This window comes from Heliangelus exortis, chromosome 8, assembly GCF_036169615.1.
Source record: "Heliangelus exortis chromosome 8, bHelExo1.hap1, whole genome shotgun sequence".
NCBI lineage: Eukaryota > Metazoa > Chordata > Aves > Apodiformes > Trochilidae > Heliangelus > Heliangelus exortis.
Genome location: NC_092429.1, coordinates 19,470,558 through 19,490,010, shown reverse-complemented (window position 1 = coordinate 19,490,010; position 19,453 = coordinate 19,470,558). Strand labels below are relative to the sequence as shown.

General features: G+C 39.1%; 1 protein-coding gene across 6 annotated transcripts in view; it reads left to right on the top strand.

The window, feature by feature from the left end:
* Positions 1-858: 858 nt before the first annotated feature.
* CDC14A (cell division cycle 14A) overlaps positions 859-19,453 on the top strand; it is a 58,217-nt gene continuing 39,622 nt past the window's right edge. For 3 of the 6 annotated variants that reach the window (XM_071750940.1, XM_071750936.1, XM_071750937.1), the window contains exons 1-3: positions 1,676-1,797; positions 2,384-2,474; positions 12,959-13,034. In XM_071750940.1, coding sequence (XP_071607041.1) covers positions 1,692-1,797; positions 2,384-2,474; positions 12,959-13,034 — 273 coding nt within the window. In that variant the 5' untranslated portion in view covers positions 1,676-1,691. Of the gene's footprint in view, positions 1,111-1,675; positions 1,798-1,935; positions 2,046-2,383; positions 2,475-12,958; positions 13,035-19,453 lie in introns of those variants that run through there. The other 3 variants (XM_071750938.1, XM_071750939.1, XM_071750941.1) reach the window with 3 other exon arrangements.

Genomic DNA, 19,453 nt, shown 5'->3' with positions numbered 1-19,453 from the left:
TCTGGAGAAAATACACCAATCTCTCTTCTCTTACACAGGATGTTACCCCTTGGAAAACTGTTTGTAAATAAAAAAATTGTTAAGGGTTACATATAAATAAAAGTCATAGAACAATACAGAAAATTATAAGCATGGATTTCCATGAAAAGGAAATACCCTCGAATGGACTTTTATTTGTTGTTATGGAAGAACTACAGTCTCAGTCTTACAAGCATCTTGTATGGAATAGTGCTTACTACTGTGAATGTGGTTTCTTACCGAAGGTCACAGGACCAACACCAAAGTCGTATTTTAGAATACTGGTTCTGTAGCCATGGAAAACAGAAAGAAAAAAAAGAAAGGAAAAAAAAAAAAAAAAAAAGGCAACGTAAGAGCACAGCTATAAATTATTAGAACCAATACAAAGAATATGCAACTACAAAACAATTGCACAACTATTTTCTGTAATGCTTCAGCTTAGAAGCATACATGAAACTTCATCGGTGAGTGGCCTCAGAGTGAGAACCCGTCGCTTTAAAAAGCGCTTTGGGAATTTCACGCGAAATGGGTACGCATTGTCCCCTATTAGCAAACGGCTTCACCGAAACCCTGGTCCCACTAAGTTCTCCGCAGCCGACGAGGCGGCCCGGCAGATACAGCTCCTCGTCTGAGGGAGGAAGGGAGGGCCCGGCAGGTGACAGGAGCCCCGGCGGGCGGGAAGCGGGACACCCGGTCACGGCCGCTGGGCGGAGGCCGCAGCTCCGCTGAGGAGAGCCCCGGGGGAAGGCGTGCACAGGGACTCAGCCCGCCCTTCGCCAGGTACCGCTCACTCATTGGCTGGACACGTCGAAGAAAGCCTTTGATTGGTGGGTCGGTTTGTCTATCAGGTTAAATAGTAGGGCACATTCGGCGGGGCTCTGCGCGAATAATTGGCGCAGGTAGGGGAGACAGAACTCCACTGGCGCAGTGCAGTGCTTCCCTTCTGCTCCACGGTGGCCTCCCGCCCCGCCTGCGGGGCTCGCTCACCTCCATCCTGAACCGGACCGCACTGCTGAGGTACTAGCTCAGGTCTGCTTCTCACCCCCTCAGGCCTTCTGAGCTGTACCTCAAGACCTCCTTTGTCTCCCTGAGGTATTTTGTCGCAGGCCGCCCTTGGGCGGGAGGAGTAGGAAGCTCGGGAGAGGCTGGACAGAGCCGCGCTCTACCGGGACGTGGGCGTGGGAGCGCGGCTGTGGCGGAGGGCGGAGCTGTGCCGGGTGCAAAGCCGCTGCCTTGCGGATCAGGGGCGCTGGCGGGCTGCCTGCCCCGTGCTCAGGAGCTGCGAGGCGGAGGGTTGGGCTGCTGGACGGGGAAGCCAGGCACGGGGGGGAGCGAAGGACTGGGGGCTGGTCTCTCGCAAGCCTCTGCTCCGGGTCGGGCGAAACAAAGGCTCGGTAACGCGGTTGCTAGAGCGCTGGTGGTAGCCTGGTAACCGCCCGCTGCCTCTTAATCCGGGGGCGTCTCCTGGTTGGAGGCGGGGTGGAGCTCAAATCCCTGCGGGCGCCCGCCTGCTCTCCGTGTCCCGGAGCTAGTTCTCGTCTACGCTCCCGTTCCTATGCGGACTGCGGTAGCGGCACTCCCAGCAGCGTGGCCCCTGGCGGGCAGCCCCTCCGGGAGACGGGCGGCTTCTAAGCGAGCGCTCCCCGGCCCCGCCGGGGCTGCCCGGGAGCACCATGAGTTCGGAGCCGCCCCGCACCTCGCTGCTCCGCGCCCTGTTTAAGATGGAGCCGGCGGCAGCCGCCTCCGAAGTGCTGGGGGGAGCCTCGGAGTTCTTGAAAGGTGAGAACGGGCCGGGGAGCGCTCCCCGTCCCCTGGCTGCTGGGGTCCCGCTGGCTGAAGCCTCTCCCTCAAAAAGGAAAACGCGCTGGCTTCTTTCCCGTCCTCCCCGCCTCCCTCCCCCGGCTCCACGGGCTTTGCTGCGTGCCCGGCTCGGCTTTGGCCGCCTTCGCCTTGCAGTTTTCGCGATCTGCCTACCCTTTGGCTGCTGCGGGGCACGCCTAAGCCGTTCCTTCCTCCTCTCTTTTCCGGTAAGAAGCGGGGTCGGCACCTGTTGCTATGTACTGTAGTGTTCTGTTTCTGGGTCAGAAATCACCCCCGCTGGCGTCAAGTCGCTCCCGAGGGGTGCCCGCCCTCCCGGTCAGAGCGGGGCGAAGGATCCTCGCGGGGACAGGGGCTCCCACCACTGCTCACGCAGGAGAAAAAGGGCCCGCGGTGCCTCTTCCGATCCCGGGCCCCGCGGGAGATGGCGGGGGGGGGGGGAAGGAGGGGGTGTGTGAGGCGCCCACCGTCGTGGTGACAGGCGTGCGGCGGGGCAGTGGCCCTCTGCTCTGTCCGACCGACACTATTGTCCTCATCTTTCTTTCAGACCGCCTGTACTTTGCTACTTTACGGAATAAACCGAAGAGTACGGCGAATACCCACTATTTTTGTACTGACGAGGAGCTGGTCTATGAGAAGTAAGTGTTTTGATCTGTTGTGTTTTGTGTACTCGAAGTGATTACGTCCTAGCACTTGAATACTATATAGAATATTTTTGCCCCGTTTAGTTATTTGCAAAAAGCATGAGCGTAAAGGTAGTCTGGATATATTTATACATTAGCTGAAACTAGTTTAACAAAATTATAAAACACAAAACCAGCTACAAGACCAGTTAAATGTCTTAAATTGTGGCTGAGCTAGGACAAAGATATCTGAGGTAATAGTGTTTAAAAGGTGGAGAAAATCTCAAAACTCGTTATGTCTTATTAAATAGTGCTTTAAATAAAAGAGTGTTCAGTATTAATAGATAAAACAATATGTTTATATATGTATTTTCCCATTTCGAGAGTATGAAGCGATCACCCTTTATACAGGCTCACCAGAATGCAAGGCTTATATGTGCTTTTGAAGAACATTTGCAACTTTTCTTGGGGATAGCACTTCCAGTTGGCTTTTGTATCTTTAGAAAAGCAGAAAAAGTGCTTTTTGTCAAGTGAAAGCTTCATGTGTTTGGAAGACACTGACAGTGCACAGGCAACAGTAAAATTTATTATAGTTGTGAATACTAGTAAAGGATGTAAAGCACACTAAACAAATGTTTGCTCCATGCTTTGTTTCTCTATGCTGTGTTCTCACATCAACTGTTTCATGTGTGATGAAATACCTAGCCACTTGGTAACAGGTGTGCTGCAGCACAAGTGCAACAAAAACCACGGTCTTATTTGAAATATAACTTACTTTCTGTATGAATTGAAGAACTTGTGAGCATCAGCTGTTCTCTGTTTCTTCAGGAAGTTCAATGCTGCTTTTTTGAAGGTGTAAAACAATTTTCTCTGGTTTCTATCTTCTTTGTATGCACAGCTTGCTGTTTAAGAGTTTCTTTTCTACATGTGTTTTTGAGTCTTCATTATCTTAAGCTGTATGTTTTCTACTGGAGTACCTGATGTATTCTACTGGAGTTCCCAGTATAGACTTTCATAATTAACTTCTTAGGTGGGAGGAGGTTCTTTAATGATCATGAACTAATTTAGGTTGGAAAGAGCCTCTGCAGTACTCTAAGGCAAGGTTGGTTGACCTAGTATTAAAAACAGTCTTTAACTGGAGAAGATCTGGAGCAGTTTGTATTATATGAAAATGTTCCACTTTCTCTAATAAAAGAAAAATGGAATCTTGTACTTCCTCTAAGACTTCTGTGTTATGCTTGGTTTGAGATATGTTTGATAATGTTTGAGCATTTTGATAGTATGCTTCGAGGGAAAGTGAAGGAATCTTATGTTGTATTTTATCTTGGGCATGGAAAGGGGGAGCTGTTCTGTACTCTGTTACTGTACCAACCAAGGAATGTAACTGGGATCTTTTATGTGAGGTCAGTAGCATATTTTAAAAAAGTACTCCCCCCACCCCTTAAATTTCTTGACATTTTTCTTTAACATGTATAAAGGAAATTCAGTAAGTATACTGTGTAACCCAGTTACCTGTTAACTACATACCAGGGTGTAACTTGATACCAGATATATTTACAAGGTAATGAAAGGAAGCAATGTCCTGTATCTTCTAAGGCACATCCAAAGGTTCTGGACATGTAACCTGTGTATTTTGTGAACTGCTAGCTTCTAATCCAATTGGTCTTTTTTTAAGGTGTGTTATAATTTGTACCATAATAGCACTCTCCTTTTTGTACTCTCAAATTAAATTACTTAATATGAGGTAGAAATTAAGTGACATTACTAGGTGGCATGAATGAATTTTTTGTAGTTACCTGTTTCACATAACAGTGCTACACTTTCCCCTGGAATTTGTATTGCACCACCCATCACTGTGAGTGAGTGTATGGTAGTAAAACCATGCCTGACATTATTTTTATCCCTCTTTCTTTTCTCTCTCATTTCCAAAGAACTTTGTATTATCCTAGGGAAGTAAAAGCAGGTATCAGGGTTACTAATTTTTTTTTATCTATTTTTCTGAAATTGAGAAGCTATAGGCAAAATGAGGAATAGAATGCAAGTCTCTTGGTATTTGTGGGAATACTGATTGTTCCTTTTTCAAGATGCCCATCAGTGACAATGAGTTGATTGACATCAGTCTGCCTGCCCCTTGGCTCTCAAATGTTTCACAGCGTGCACAGCAAAGTGGGGGCCCTTACATCAGGGGTTGTCTGTAAGTAGCAGTGGATTGTAACTTTAATACACCAGGCTTGATCTTCTGCAGCCTTTGTTCTGGGAAAGTGACTAGAAAAACTTGTTACATGATGGCAAAACAAACATTCCGAAGACAGTTTTGAAGTGCTGTAGCTCAGAACAGTGGTTTCTTAAATCTTCATTCAAAATGACCTCTGCTGTTCTTGCTGATCAGAACTTCACGGTCACATCTGCTTTTTAATAAAATTAGTGATTCAAAGTGTTACAAGGAAGAGGATAGGAGGTATCCACTCAGGCACAAAATCCTCAGCACACATGAGGCTCATATTTATGTTAATACAACTGTTTAGATTCATTGTTCTAGTGACAAGGGCAAGATATTTCATTGAGCATGGGAGTAGTCTTTTACTCGGGCTGTTAATATGTTAACTTTAGTGATAACTCTTGGGCATGAAGTGTTACAGAAAGTTGTTTATCTGACTTTCCTGAGGTGTCAGTTTGCTTTCACGGATGTGATATGTGGTCTGAAAACCTCATGAATATTTAGATTTCAGGCTGTCTGATTACAGAGCGTGTTGCTGGAACACACAGTACTTAAAATCTCACTGCCTCACTTCCATTTTTTCCCCACTCTTGAAGAGACTAAGTAATAGCATACATTAACAGTATACCCCATTTATTAAACAAACCAGATGTAGGTCTAATGCTTTTGGAAGTTTTGATCTCATAAAATGTTGGCTTGTTCCTGCAGTTTGTCACATGAATTATCACTAAGTTGTACACAAAGTGTGGTTATGTAATTCTGAGTACTTTATCCTTCAGTTTTCACTTGAAGTCATCAACTGTTCTAATGAATTCATAACACTGTCATTGCTTATCTAAACATTCACATTTTTAAAAATAATAGACTTAAATGCTTTTAAGAACATATCAAATGCTAGCTGGCTGGGAACTTGCTTCTGGAACTGTCACTATTTTGGCTAAAAGTACAGCAATTTAACCTTGAACCTATTATTCCAGGCAATGTTATGTAAATTCCTTAGTTGAGGGAACAAGAAAATGAATTTATCCAATTCTCAATTCTCTTTGATCTGTTTCTGTAAGATATTTGTCAGTATCTTCCTGAAACTCTGAGGTCCCTCCTGAACAAGTCTATGCTACTGCTTTTAAGGGAATACAATCTTCCAGGTAACATAGTGCAGGTGACTGTTACTTCAGGAAATAATCCAGCTTGATGAAGACTGTCATTTGGCAAACAGACAAGCCTTGCCTTGGCAACACCTCCATTAATGAGTTAGGCACTAGTAAGAAGCTTTTTATTCTCTAATAGTGTCTTTCATGTTTCATCTTTCAGTAAATGGCTCTGGGTTGAGGATACTACACTTGACTGGTTAACTTTGCTTTCACGTATTTTTATCAAAACAAATTTTTATGTCTTTTTGTTGAAGTTTTATCAAACAATTAAAATTTAGATAATGAGAAACAGGAATCACTTCCTTATTATAAAGGCAGCTTTCATAAATCATAATGGTTCTGTTTGGTCATTTGTTCTGACTTTGAGTCTCTTGCATAAACAGCACTTTGACATCTTGTGAGCAGCTGTAAAAGTAATTAATATTATATTCTCTGTACATCCTGTTTTACACTAAAACTAAAGCTATGGTTTCTTGCCCATTTCACAGCAGTCTTAATGTTAGCTCCTTTGAATTCAAACAGCAGTAGAATAAAATTCTCAAATGCTTAACTGCAACAATATTAAATGAGTACTGCTTGGACTTCTGCATGTGTATATGTAAAGAAAGTTTTTCTTTTTCCTGTAAGAAAAGTAAGGGTTAACTTGTTTATTTTCAGTTTGGCTAAATGCTTTTCCATGGCTACCCAAGAACAGTACTTGCATAGGAAACCTGAACTTCTCCATCACTCTCTGGCTTATGTCTTTTGAAAGGAAGAAGAAAACTTAAACTTACCCTTGTTACAACAAACAGAGCTGCTGCTTTACACAGAGAACAGGGAGTTCTTTGTTCATATTAGTAGCTTTTGAAGACTTGAACTTGACTAACAGATGACCAAGATAACTTTGTAAGCTAAAATCCACAGGAAAAAATATTAAAACTCCCAACTCTAATTTATATCAAGGTGAATACAGAGCAGAAAAACTTCACATACTAACACCAGCTTTTGTATGTTTAACTGTTAAACACCAGTGGTGAGACTGCTACTCCAGCTTTATTTTGTTTTCCATCTTAAAATTAGATTTTACATTCAATGCAAATAACAAAATTGGAAGATGTAAGAACCCAACTTTTCTTTCAGACATGAACTACTGACATAATTTTTGACTTGAAACATGTAAAGTGTTATCCCTTAACACCTGTGGTGTTCTCTCCAGTCCAACAATTTCATAGATTTTGACACATGACTCTACCATATCTGTCTTAACTACTTTGTATGGAAAAGATAAATGCAATTGTAAAAAGTTTTATCAAGGATTTTTTTTTTGCTAACAGGAAAATGGTAACAGGAAAAAAAATGTCTGTCTTCTAGGCCTCTGTTTTATATTGGATGGAAGCGTAGCCTGAGACAGGAAAGTCCTTTTGAGAAACCTGGCCTCTCAAGGTGAAATTTTTTTCCATAGAGAAGGTTTTTAACATGACCTGAAGGTCCTTCTGTAGGGAAACTTTTACAGGGAACAGGAGAATCTCTTCACTGATACTTCTATTAAGGAGTATGGTATTAAAAAAGTGCATGTATCTGGAATAGTTATTTAATCAACTGTAATTTGGATACATTAGTTATTGTTGAATTTTGAAGAATCAGGGTCTTGAGGAGGATTTAGAACACTGAAGGGAAAATGGGAGTGAGCACGTGGTGTTTTGTATAATCCAGAGCCTCTGCATCATTCCTACCTTCAGATGCAAGCAGTGAGGCAGTAGGTAATTTCTAGGCTTGTATTTGCTGTATCATCCTTTGTTCACAAGTGTGCAATCTCTAAGTAGTATTAAGTGTTAGGGATTGTGGCTCAGCCCAGATAAGAAAGCTCCTAGCAATTCACGTGTAACTGGAATTGGTGTGGCTGGAGCAGACAGTGCTGCTGAGCATCCCACGTTTGTTCATGTGCTTGAAGAGGGAAGGAGAAACATACTAGGAAAAAGGAATTGGAGAAAGAATACTGAATAAGTGAGATTTCCTGACCAGCAGTTAGGTTGTTGTGGATGTATAGACTCTGGCTTTCATCCAGAAGTGTTTCTGCATTTGATATGTGTTTAGCTTATGATTTCAAGTATTTTTTTCTGTAGCAGCCACTTGGCCACTTCTGCAGTAGCTTGTTCCTGTACTGCTTAGTGGCTAAATCCAAAGCACATGCAGTGAGGACTTTACAGTGCAGTGACCTGAATGTTCCAGTAATCCAGCCTAGGAAAAGGGGAGAAAAAAGCAAGTGCTCAATGTTTTCCTTATTCTAATACACTCTTAATTGCTTAATTTTAATAGTAAAATGGATCTTTATAAAATGCTGGAAAATTAATGTAGTGTTGTAGTTGGGAAGCTGTATTTCTGCTAGTTCCTGAAATTTTTATTGTTAATCATCTGGTTTGAGTAATTGCAAGCTTGAGGTTCTCCTGTTTTGACAGAAGAATAATTTTTTGTGGTTGCTTGTCTCCAAGAAGGCAATCTTCCTACCTTAAGGAGTAGTTGTACTCCAGTTCTGGTGTACACACTCAATAAAATTGTTGCAATTGTGCTTCTGTTTTCAAGTTAAGAAATAATTGAGAAAGTTGCCATGCAAGTAGCATCATTTCCCCACAACACGGTAGTTGGGCTTCCAACTGTATTCAAAACTACTGGAAATGGCTGCAGCCTGAAGAATGCATGCATACCCCTGTCCTCAGTGTAGCAATAACACTGAATTTACACTGGTCTGTCATGAAGAAAAGAGTCTTGAAATAGCTTTTCAGATGGGAATCTGTTATCCTTTAATCCATACCTCTGTTGCTGTATGACAGCTCTAAGTGAATTGCAGTATGAAACTGCTGCTCTGTTGTATTCATCTATGGGTGAAAATGTATCAGGCTTCTGGGGTAAAGTATAAGTAATGCAATTGATCGTTGAAAAATAACTTGATACCTCAGCTATAGACTGTGATTTTAATATGGAGGTTATCAGTTGATTTTGGAGTCTGTCAGGCTAGAGTATTCCTTCATTGGTTGTAACCAGACTCCATCTGATAGTACAAGATATGAAAGATGTTCACCATTCTTATGTTGTATGCCAGTGGTATTCAAATGCTTAGTAAAAAAGTGAATTTAACATTAAGAAAATATGTCCAAGGCTTGAGTTGATTCATGGCACGTTCACATGGCATTCTCTGGAACTGCAGTCAGAAACAACTAAGTTGAGTTGTGGACTGGATTTTTTCACCATAAATGCCATTGAAAAATGTGCATTACTGGCTTGCATGACAGAATAGAGCAGTGAGCTCTTGGAGGGCTGGCAGTTCCAGATGGGTGATCTTTCCTATGATACAATACAACAAATACCTAAGATCTTAAGGAAGAAGTGGTTTTAGGAGTCTTCTAAGGTGAATACAGATACAAGAAACCTATGCTACTGCTTCCCAGTAGCATTGTGATAGTATTTGTGAAGAAGAGTATTTAAATATTCATCCTAGTATATTTTGGGGTTTTGCTGCTTAGTTTGAGAAGCATAAGGATAGCAAGTTTCCATGGGATAATGGGGAAGAATAATCTAAGCTAACATCTAAGCACTTCATTAAAACAAAATATAATTACATGTAATATCATACTTGCCTTCTGTTCTGTTCCCACTTCCATTGTAAATGACTGTCTCTCTCAAGTGGCTTAAGCTTCAAAGGCATCCTGTTTTGTTTTTTTATTGTGTATAAATGCTTATTAAAACATCTAGATACAAAGAAAATCTATTACCTGGAAAAGAGGTAGAAGAAAAATAATACAGGGTAGATTGTTATCGGTGACTACAATAAGATTTGAGTTCTCGTACTTCAACTATTGCCAGATAAAATTCTTAAGTCAGATGGTCACTTGATGTATCATTTCTTCCCCATTCCATTTAGCCCCCATTTTCCATCTTCCACTTCTCTCTAACACTCTGCCAAAATTCTGTTCTTAAGAAGAAAATCCTTTAAGTGAGTCAGGATCAAGCGCTTCTAATTCAAGTACAAAAATGGACTGTTATACCCATATATATTGAGGCTGCATAAGATTAAACCTTTCTGCTTAAACATGTCAGAAACTGTATTTAGTTCTAAGAATCTAAATTTAAGAAGGATTTTGTAGATCAGAGTTCATTAACTTCAAAACAAAGCCTTGTATTACCTTTTAGAGAACTTTGAATTTGGAGGTTTGTAAAGCACTTGTTTCACTTGGCCCCATTAAAAAAAGGACATTTAAGCTTATTCCAATTTAGAAATATTAAGTGGATTAAGTTAGGCTATTTGTTACATTAATATTTTTTTTTCTTCCTCACATCTTCCACATCATCTTAACAACAAAGCCAATGGCTGTTTTGTGCAGTATACCTGGTGTTATGTAAATCCCTTGGGAGCTGCTGGTGTTTGCTGTATGGGTAGTGGCTTTATCTCTGCTTTATGATTGTGTTTGAATTCTGAAAACTACTTTGTTTCTGCAGCATAGACAAATGAAGGTAGTAGCAGAGTTTTAAACACTGATACTTTTTCCCCTGCTGTGTTGAGAAGCACAGCATACTTAGTGGTAATAAGTGATGGAGAAATAGTCTGACTGTGACATCTTTAGCTTAGTGGCTGAGAGAATCTGAATAGCTTTATTATGTAGAAATATAATTTCTTCATGGGTAGACTCAGTAAATGTATCTTATTCTTATCCTCACCAAAATAGTAAGCAATTTGTCTATTGTGTCTGGTCTGAAATTGTATATTCATTTTAATGTGCTTTTCCTACACTTCTGTTTGAGTTTAATCAAGTCATATAGCCATTTCTGCCTTTCTACTTTGTATTGATGTACTTACAGCAAATGAATAGTAATAAAAACTTGGAAGTAAGGCTGTAGTTCTTCAGTGCTTTAGATGAACTAAAGTTGTATCTTTCAGCTGATCAAAGCTACTTTGCTCACACTGATTTATAAAAATGTATTCTAGTAACTATTATATTCCATGCTTTTGTCCAATACATTTAAAACTGTTTTCTCAGAAAATAATCTTAAAATCCTAATTTCTACTCATTCATTATGTATTTGAGTGAAAGAAGACTCTTAAGCTAAAGGAGGAAGTATTGTTTTTTTGGTTTAGAGAAAATGTTAGTGCTGCCAAATAAGAGATGTTAGTAAGCCTTCTGTGTAGCTTTTCCAGAAGCTACATTTACTCTATTGTTAGAGCTCCAGTTTTATCTTCTTTGTCACAACTCATGCTTCTTAGAACAATTTTTAAATAAATTTCATCTCAATCTGTATGGAGGTGTTTGGGTTTTTTTTTAAATAACTGTTGATCATAGCTGGCAGACTTCCTGAAGAAAAGGAGGAGTTCTGAAATTAAGCCCTGCTTTACTGCTGCTGCAAGTTTTCCATGAATTAGTTAACTTCTCTGCAATGTACAAATAAAATCCTAAGAGCTGGACAGCTCAGTCTGACCCAGCTAATAAGCTTCTGTAATTAAGCATTAGGTCATAATATTTTGTGCTGGAGGATTGAGCTGAATCTTAAAATTTGTTACTTGACACTGCGAGGCAGATGATGTGCATTGGTGTTGCAGAGGATTTCATTCTAGATGGCAGTCAGACTAATATGTTGTCTCTCTTTGTACTGGGCTTGGCTTTTTTTGTTTGAGAAAATATGGGGAGGAGGACATGAGTAAATTTATAAGGACAAAAAAAATAGGACACTCCTACTTGGTTGTTGTGTCCACTTAGAATAGCAGAATGGCTGAAGCCAGAAGGCCTATCCACAGTTCTAATCCCCAGGCACAAAAGCAAGGTCAACAAGAGCAGGTTGCTCAGTCTTGTACAACTGGGTTGTAAGTCCACAGCCTGAGTAACCTCTTCCCAATGTTTGCCCTCAAAGTAAAAGTTTTCTTATAATTAACTGGAAAGTAATGATTTTAATTTTTTTTTTTCTGAAAAATAAAACCCTCTGCCATGGGAAAGAAAGCTTGAAAGGTACTACCACCTGTCATATGATTTCAGTAAGCTTTCACTACTTCAGAGCCACAAAATCACCTTTTTCTTTTGTCATTCTTGAAAAAGCCACACTGTCAGATGCTGATGACCTGTCTTGCCAATAGGCAGGTATCCCGTCTCTTCTATCAAAAGACTTAAAGCAGAGCAGAGTTTAAGCTCTAGTCTGTTCTCATAGTAGTTTATAATTTGTGCATCTACAAACTTCCATAGACCACCAAGACAGACTTCTGTACTCAAAAAGGAAAAATACTGGAGAAAACTTGCAACTTAAATTCTGAGCAATTTTTGCACAATGGATGGAGAGGAAGGCTCTAGAAGTTGTCATAAGCTTCTTGTAAGGGCTGCTTTTACTTATAAAAGTCTCATTTGAAGGTTTAGCTGGTAAGAGCTCTATGAATCTCTAGCAGGAGCTTACTTTTATTGTGCAGTAATTTATCTTTACTATCTCTTGCCCAAGGAAAGTGACTGTTGCTTCAAAGGTAATATGAAGATTTAGGAATCTAGAAGAGAGAAACAAGGACAATCAGAAGATGGGAAATAAATTGAAAGAACAGCCTTGAGAAAAGAGGATTGGGGGCACAAAGGGAAACAACTATATGTAAAGTGTATGTGTGCTATGTAGTCTCTGAAATGATGGAGGATGATAAAAGCTTAAATTTCAGACAGATCAAGTGTGGATGTTACTGAATAAAATCTACTACTCATAAGAAATTTTATTTAGGCTTGTCACTCATAGTATCTAGTGATACATTATCATTTCAAGCATCTCTAGAACCTTTATCTAGGATAATATAGGCATCTCTTAAAGGGAAGTAGATGATGTCTTGAAGTTCTTCACTCTGTAGATTTGTCCAAAACCAGACTGGATCTTACAGAATGAAGGAAAAAACTTCTGTGGTTACTGTGTGTGTATATAATGGAAAAAGTAGTTAGTTAGCCATCCTAAGCTGAAGCTACAAATGCTATCAAATTTTTCCTATTCTCAAATAAATAAAGAAGGGCCTATCTGTTGCACCATATATATTGGGTATTTGTTAACCCCCAAAAGTTACTGATTTGCAGCTTTAAGCATCAACAAGCATATTGTAATTTGCTTAGATCTTTTGTATTAATAACGCTTTTCTGTTCTTTTTCTCCCAGTTTCTATGGAGATTTTGGACCTTTAAATTTGGCAATGTTATATAGATACTGCTGTAAACTAAATAAGAAATTAAAGGTAAGCTTTGTTTAAAAACAATGTTTCTATATTCTTATGATTAGACATTCATTAAGATGTGTTACCCACTTTGAAAGTGGGTGTTAGATGCTCATTATCTAGATGGTTACTGCTAAGCTTTAATTTAATTCTTTGTTCTGAATTATTTTTCCTCTGAAGAAAGGAAAAATTGAATAAGCTTTTGCTTATCAGGTGAGGCACTGAAGCATGTGTTCATCTTTTTATATAACCTTATAGTTTCAAAATAATGGTAACAAAGTATTCTAGATATTTCATGGGTTTGCAGCTAATGAAGGGGTGTGCTAGTTTGAATAACTGAAAAAACAGATATTAAACTTGAAAAAAAAGAGCTACCACACCCATGAAATCTCATAAATTCCATTCACTTTAATTAGAAGTAGCAATTTATCAAAGTGAATGGAACGTGGTTTTATACATCTAAAATTGGAGAAAATAAAACAAGTGATGCAAAGGCAGTCACCACATCCCACCAGCAGACCATTATCTATCCAGTTTCCAAGCACCTGCTAATTTAGGAAGATTGCCCCTCAGTTTTACTGCTGAGTGGGGTGTGACGTGGTATGGAACATCCCTCTGGTCAGGGTCAGCTATCCTGGCCACGTAGTCTTCCAGCACCTTGCCCACCCCAGCATACTTGCTGTGGGGACAGAGTGAGAAGGCCTTCATGCCATGTAAGTGCTGTTTGGCAGCAGCTCTAGAGCTGGTTTGTTATCAGTGCAATTCTAGTGAGAACACAGCATCACACAGACTGCTGTGGAAAAAACCAAACTCCATCCCAGCCAGACCCCCTGTGCTGAGCATGGAGCTGTAGATTTGACCTGGTCCCCAAATAACTATGAATGTTTTGGTATTGGTTTTGTTTTTTGGTTTGTTTTAGTTTTTTTTTTAACATGTATAGAAAATCTATCAATTGCAAGAAATGAAAAACATGTTCTATTCTGACTTAATGATTAATATAATTTGTGTACAAATAGCAAGGAGATCCTTCACTAAATAGTGCAGATTTAAAATCTTACTTTAATATAAAATATTAGACCTGTTACTGACAAAGGGAAAATGGGACAGCAGAATGTGATGACATTTGCTATGGGTAAGAGGAGTCCTGTATCAGAAATGACATTATGTTCTGGGACTAATGTTTTCATGGTATGAATGAACCCAGTATGCAGGTTGATTCCCACTTTCTGCTGCTAACTGGGGCATGCTGATTTAAAGCCAGGTAAATGTAAGAGAATGCTCTGCAAAATGAGGAGTTTGTAGAGTTGCTATGACCTTTTCACACACACAAAAAAAGTACTTCTAGTGAAAATTCATGTTGCTTTTTAATACAGAAAGTTAGAAATATGCCTGTTAATATTGGGAAAGCATTGTATTTGCCATTTCTGTGTTAAAACTAAATAGTGGTTATAAATAAGCTTTTTATCACACTGTTTTCTAGTGCCACTGCCCTTTCAAAGACAGGACCAGTGGAGCTTTCTCACTAGGAATCTTAATCATAATCATAATACAAATCATAATACAAAAAAAAAGTAGCCAAGGGAGCCAAATTGGAACTGTTAGTGACATTTTCAGGGCTGACTTAGCAAACTGTGGTGTCATTTCAAAGTAAATTTTCTATATTTTGGAGGGGATAGGGGGGAGCAAATATACAGTATGAGGAGTATAGATGGTCAGGAACAGGGCAGAGAAATCTCATGCAGATCAGCTGCTGTCTTGGGTGGGAGGCAGTGCTGCTGTTGCTGCTGCCTTACCAGAGGCTAATTCCAAATAAATTCCTTTCAACTGCTGATGTATTATAGAGAAGGATAACTTGGATAACTTGATAGTGTAACCACTTGGAAGTAATACCTGGAATCAAACAGCTAAAGCTTGGAATACCACCTGAGTGGTGTGGAATCTTTTGCATTAATAGATTCCCATCTGGTTGAGTGGTGCTACTGCTGACATAGGCTTAAGTAAGCTTTGCTCTTCAAATAGTCAAAATCTATGCCAGACTCTGTCTTAATTTAGATAGTATCTGAAGTGGGCAAGTGGGCTTTTAAGACAAAATCATAGGGCTGAATCATACAGCTGATGTATCCTGTAGGCCTAGCCACAGAAGACTCAGCTCAGCTTCACTAGTAGTGAATTATGGATTCACAGCTTCTGCCCTTCTACCCCTCACATTCTCATGTTTGTCCTTCACAACTGTGTCTGAGGGGTTTTCTGAGGCCTGAACTTGTGTGTGTAAGAAGTTCATGACCTGTGACTGACTTACCAGCAAGGCATTGATACAGTGAGCATCAAAAGTATGGTAATTCTCACATGGTACCAAGAGCATGTGGGCATCCTGTGATCAGGGTTTCAGAGATAGAAAGTGCTGATGGGACTGCATGGAGAAGGGGTCCTGTTGAGCAACCTGCTGTTTCCATACCCTTGCATTAAGGGCAACTTGTGGTCTGTGAGCAACAGAAGGAATTGGCTTATAGAAAGTAAAAGGCACTGCAAATCATAATCTGGAAATCCAGCTGCAGGATGATTGCTGTTGACATATGCTTTTCCTTAATTTGGTATATATCTGGTTGTGTTTTGTGTCCTTTTTAATGAAAAGGGTCTTTAAAAGATGTGAGGCTAAAAAGATGCTACTCTCAAAACAGGCCTTGTTTTGAATGCATTTAAGACTTAGACTTTTATCGAGTTTAAAACGAGTTTAAAATTTCTATGAATAAGAACAGGAGAAATGAGAGTATAAGTCATTAAAACAAACCAACCATCCAAATTTCCTGCTTAAGTCTTTCACCTATATTTCTGTTTTGGGAGAGGAATTAAACACAGAGGAAGTTTTCTGATTTCCCCTTTCCTTTCTTGCACCACAGGTATTGGAAGGAGAAGGGCACCATTTTGAAATGTGCTAATGGCAGACCAACATTTAAAAGTAAATTATTTTAACTTTATGCTGGCTGATTTTAAAAAGAGCAAGCAGTTCTGTCCCAAAGAGCTGAAGAATTTATTCAGATACTCATTTGCTGAGAAAGGTGGAGCTGAAGTCCTGGTTATGCTTTACAGGAAAACTTTTCTGACCTTCTTATGCTTCTAAAGTTTTGATTGCTGATTACAATGGAGATGGTCTTGACTAGACAATTCAACAGCAAGAAAAAATGCTGGACCATGCCATCTTCCTACTTGTTCTTCAAATTCTTTTTGGGTAGAATTGCTTGACTAAGCAACCATGATTCATTTATGAAGAAATGTTATTTTCTTCTGGTTTAAATTAATTGGATTGTCATAGAAAGTGCTTTAAAATCTTGCTGTCTTCTGTGTGGGTAGTCTGAACAATCTCAAATTCAGAAGCAGGGGCATTCAGAGCAGAAGCATCATTGAAGTAAATGATACAAATACAGATGACAGACAGGAGATGGAAGGTTCTGGCAGGCTTATGAACTATGGGGTTAACATTTTTTTCTGTGCTGACTGCATTGCTGCTGAATTGCAGGTGGTGGGTTTTTTAAAGATAAACTGTTGGGCATACACACAGGACTATAGTAATTGCAAGCATCTCCTTTAGTGAAACTTAGATATTGAGGCAGATTGTGTGTATAATTTTGTATGAACAGTTTGCCAGCCTTACATTCAGTGCCATTTATTTGTACATATATACACACGTGTGTTTATGTAATATAAAAGTAGTAATTTGCATTGGTGCAGGCTTTTTAAACACATTATAGTAGTTTCTTGCTTGAACAGTGGAAGTATCCTAGTAATTGTCTACAGTGGCACTTTCTAAGCCTCTCATCAATTTCTGTTTAACTAAATATCTCTTGAGGTCTTCAAGAAACTAGAAAGGATCTAGTATTGAAGAAGAAGGAAAAAAAAAAAAAAGAGAGAAGTAATTTCACTGTGAAATGAATGTGTTCTGGAATCCTCTCATATACCTAATGAATAGTTTTATCACTTAAACCAAAACCTGATAGGCATCTCATTAACCTCTGCTTTTAGCTCAAAAGATTGTCTTTGATTATATTCCTCTGGGGTATGTACTGATACATCCCTCTGTGACATTGCTACATTTGTTATTCTAACAATGTGTGAATCTGCTAAAATGTTCTTACCGATAAAGAAAAATCTTCAGTGCTTCATGGTGTGTGTGTTAGGAAAAAAGCTTATTTGCAACTATGCTACTATATCATATCTAACTGTAGCTACTATGTAGACAACTTGTATTGAAAAATTCGTTGTGGACAGGCTATGGGTTCCTCTGTGTTGTGCAGCATCTAAGGGAGCTAAAGCCCTAATACATTCAGGTGGAGCTCTGAAGTTGAAAAAACAGCCACCTTAAAGAACTGTCTTCAACACTTATCACTGAATCTAGCCAAAGGTGTAGGTTTGGCTTATTAAATATGGTCAGCAAATCAGTATTTAAGAGCAGCTCGTTGACACTTCAGCAAACACTATAAAACTTCATTTTCGGTTACTTGTGTGCAAATAAAAAGTGGTTTAATTTGTAGGCTTCTGAAAAGTAAAATCATGATGCAGTTTTCCTCCCATTACTAACTTAAAATCTGTTGATTCGTGTTGATTTTCTGTTTTCTGTTAAAACTTCTAGTTAGGTTTCAAAAACCATTTCATCTAGCAATGTAGCTCATAAGGGTCAAACCCTACATTTTGCAAATGAAACAATGAAAACAATATACTCCTCTCACTTAAATAATCTGGGAATTTTTATGGTGAGCTGTCACATTTTGACTACTTCAAGTAGTTCAAGTATAGAGGCACGTCAGAATTTGAATGATTTGATACATGATTTAAAAAGCAATTTTGTAAAATAAAACAAGAAATGGTCTTATCACATAGAACTTTTGGGTAGCTTGTAGAACGTGGGGTTTGCAGTTTAAAATGGTATTTCAGGTGAACTGTAAACTGTTGCAAAGAACTTAGCTTTAAAATAACTAGTAGTCAACAAGTATAATTGAAGTTCTGTCACTCTTGCATAACTACAGTAATCTTACCCCACCTACACATCATTGGTGGAACTGCAGTTAGAGAACACTAAAATTAAAAAATTGAGGAGGGGGAAGAAAAGAGGGTTCTTAAAATAGTGGGAATAATTTTGTCAAGATTTTATAATCAAATGCCTCACTAATTAAATAACTACTTGTGCTTTGGATGTTTGCACATATGCTGGGGGAGATGTTGCTTTTGGTTTCAAGTTACCACCTCTTCCAATCAATAGTAACCAGCTTTTTTGGGAATTATAGTCCTGTTTAGATATACTCAAGAGCATTAACCTTTACTCCTTCTACCTATGGAAATTCTGGGTGATAAGACCAGACTGAAATGTACAGTTAAAATTGCTATTAAATTTCTGTGGGAGAGTGGGAGTAAGACACTCACTATGATACATACACTGGTTTGCTCTGGGTTTTATCAGCTGTTTGGTTTTTTGCAAAATTTGATGCTGTTATTAAAGCTATCATAAATTTTGCATCCAGGTTTAAGATGAGAGTTGGCATTTACAGATTTGTGGAAGTGAAATACAGTTGGCACTACTTAAATAAATAAAACATGACTGCAGCAGTTATCTTACCTCCAAGTGTCATCAGTGCCAAGAGCCAGGAACACAAAGTAAATGAAAATAGTCATATTGGAGTTAAAAAACAGCAGCACTGATATGAAGGCAGTTAATAAAATGTGCAACTTCTAAAAATAGAAATGTGCTTCAAATATTAAGAATCAGAATCCAGTATGTCTGATGACTTCTAAAAACTGTAGTACTACTGTGCAAACCTGTGCCAAGAAAAACATGAGTGATAGTGTTGCAGAATATAGTGGAAGTGTAGCAATCCAGGAAGCTAAAAAAAATAATAATGCAACAAACTGTCCAATTTGCAATTTTTAAGCGACAGTTTTGGCTTTAAATAGTTTTGCTGCAGTTTCTTTTCTGGTCCTTGTTGGTCTTGTTTTCAATGGGAGTTTTGCCCACAGGATTCTGATAAAGGTTTCTTCTCTTCCTAAAGAAAAAAAAATATGCAAGTGTTACTAGTTCTGTCTCTCTACCTAGCCTTTTTTCAGGCTTTTTACTTGTGCAATCATTTATTTTTTCCTGTAAATTCCCGCTGTTGAAATTTTCTAAAAATGTCTGTCAGCCCATTTTTAGGTAGTATAGATGGAAGATTATTTTAACTCTGGCCCAGCAAGTAAACAGATGACAGATACTCTCTATAAATTCCTCTTCTTTCCCAAAAAAGGTAAAGGAAAAAGAATAAGGGAGAGGGATTTACAGGTTGGAAACTAAACTACACAGCTTTAATGAAACAATGATTTTTAAAAAAATGAAATATGTACAAATACATACAAACCCAGTATTGCACTCCTCCCTGCCCCCTGAAATGCCCAGGGCCCATGCTGGGAAAGTCCCAGAC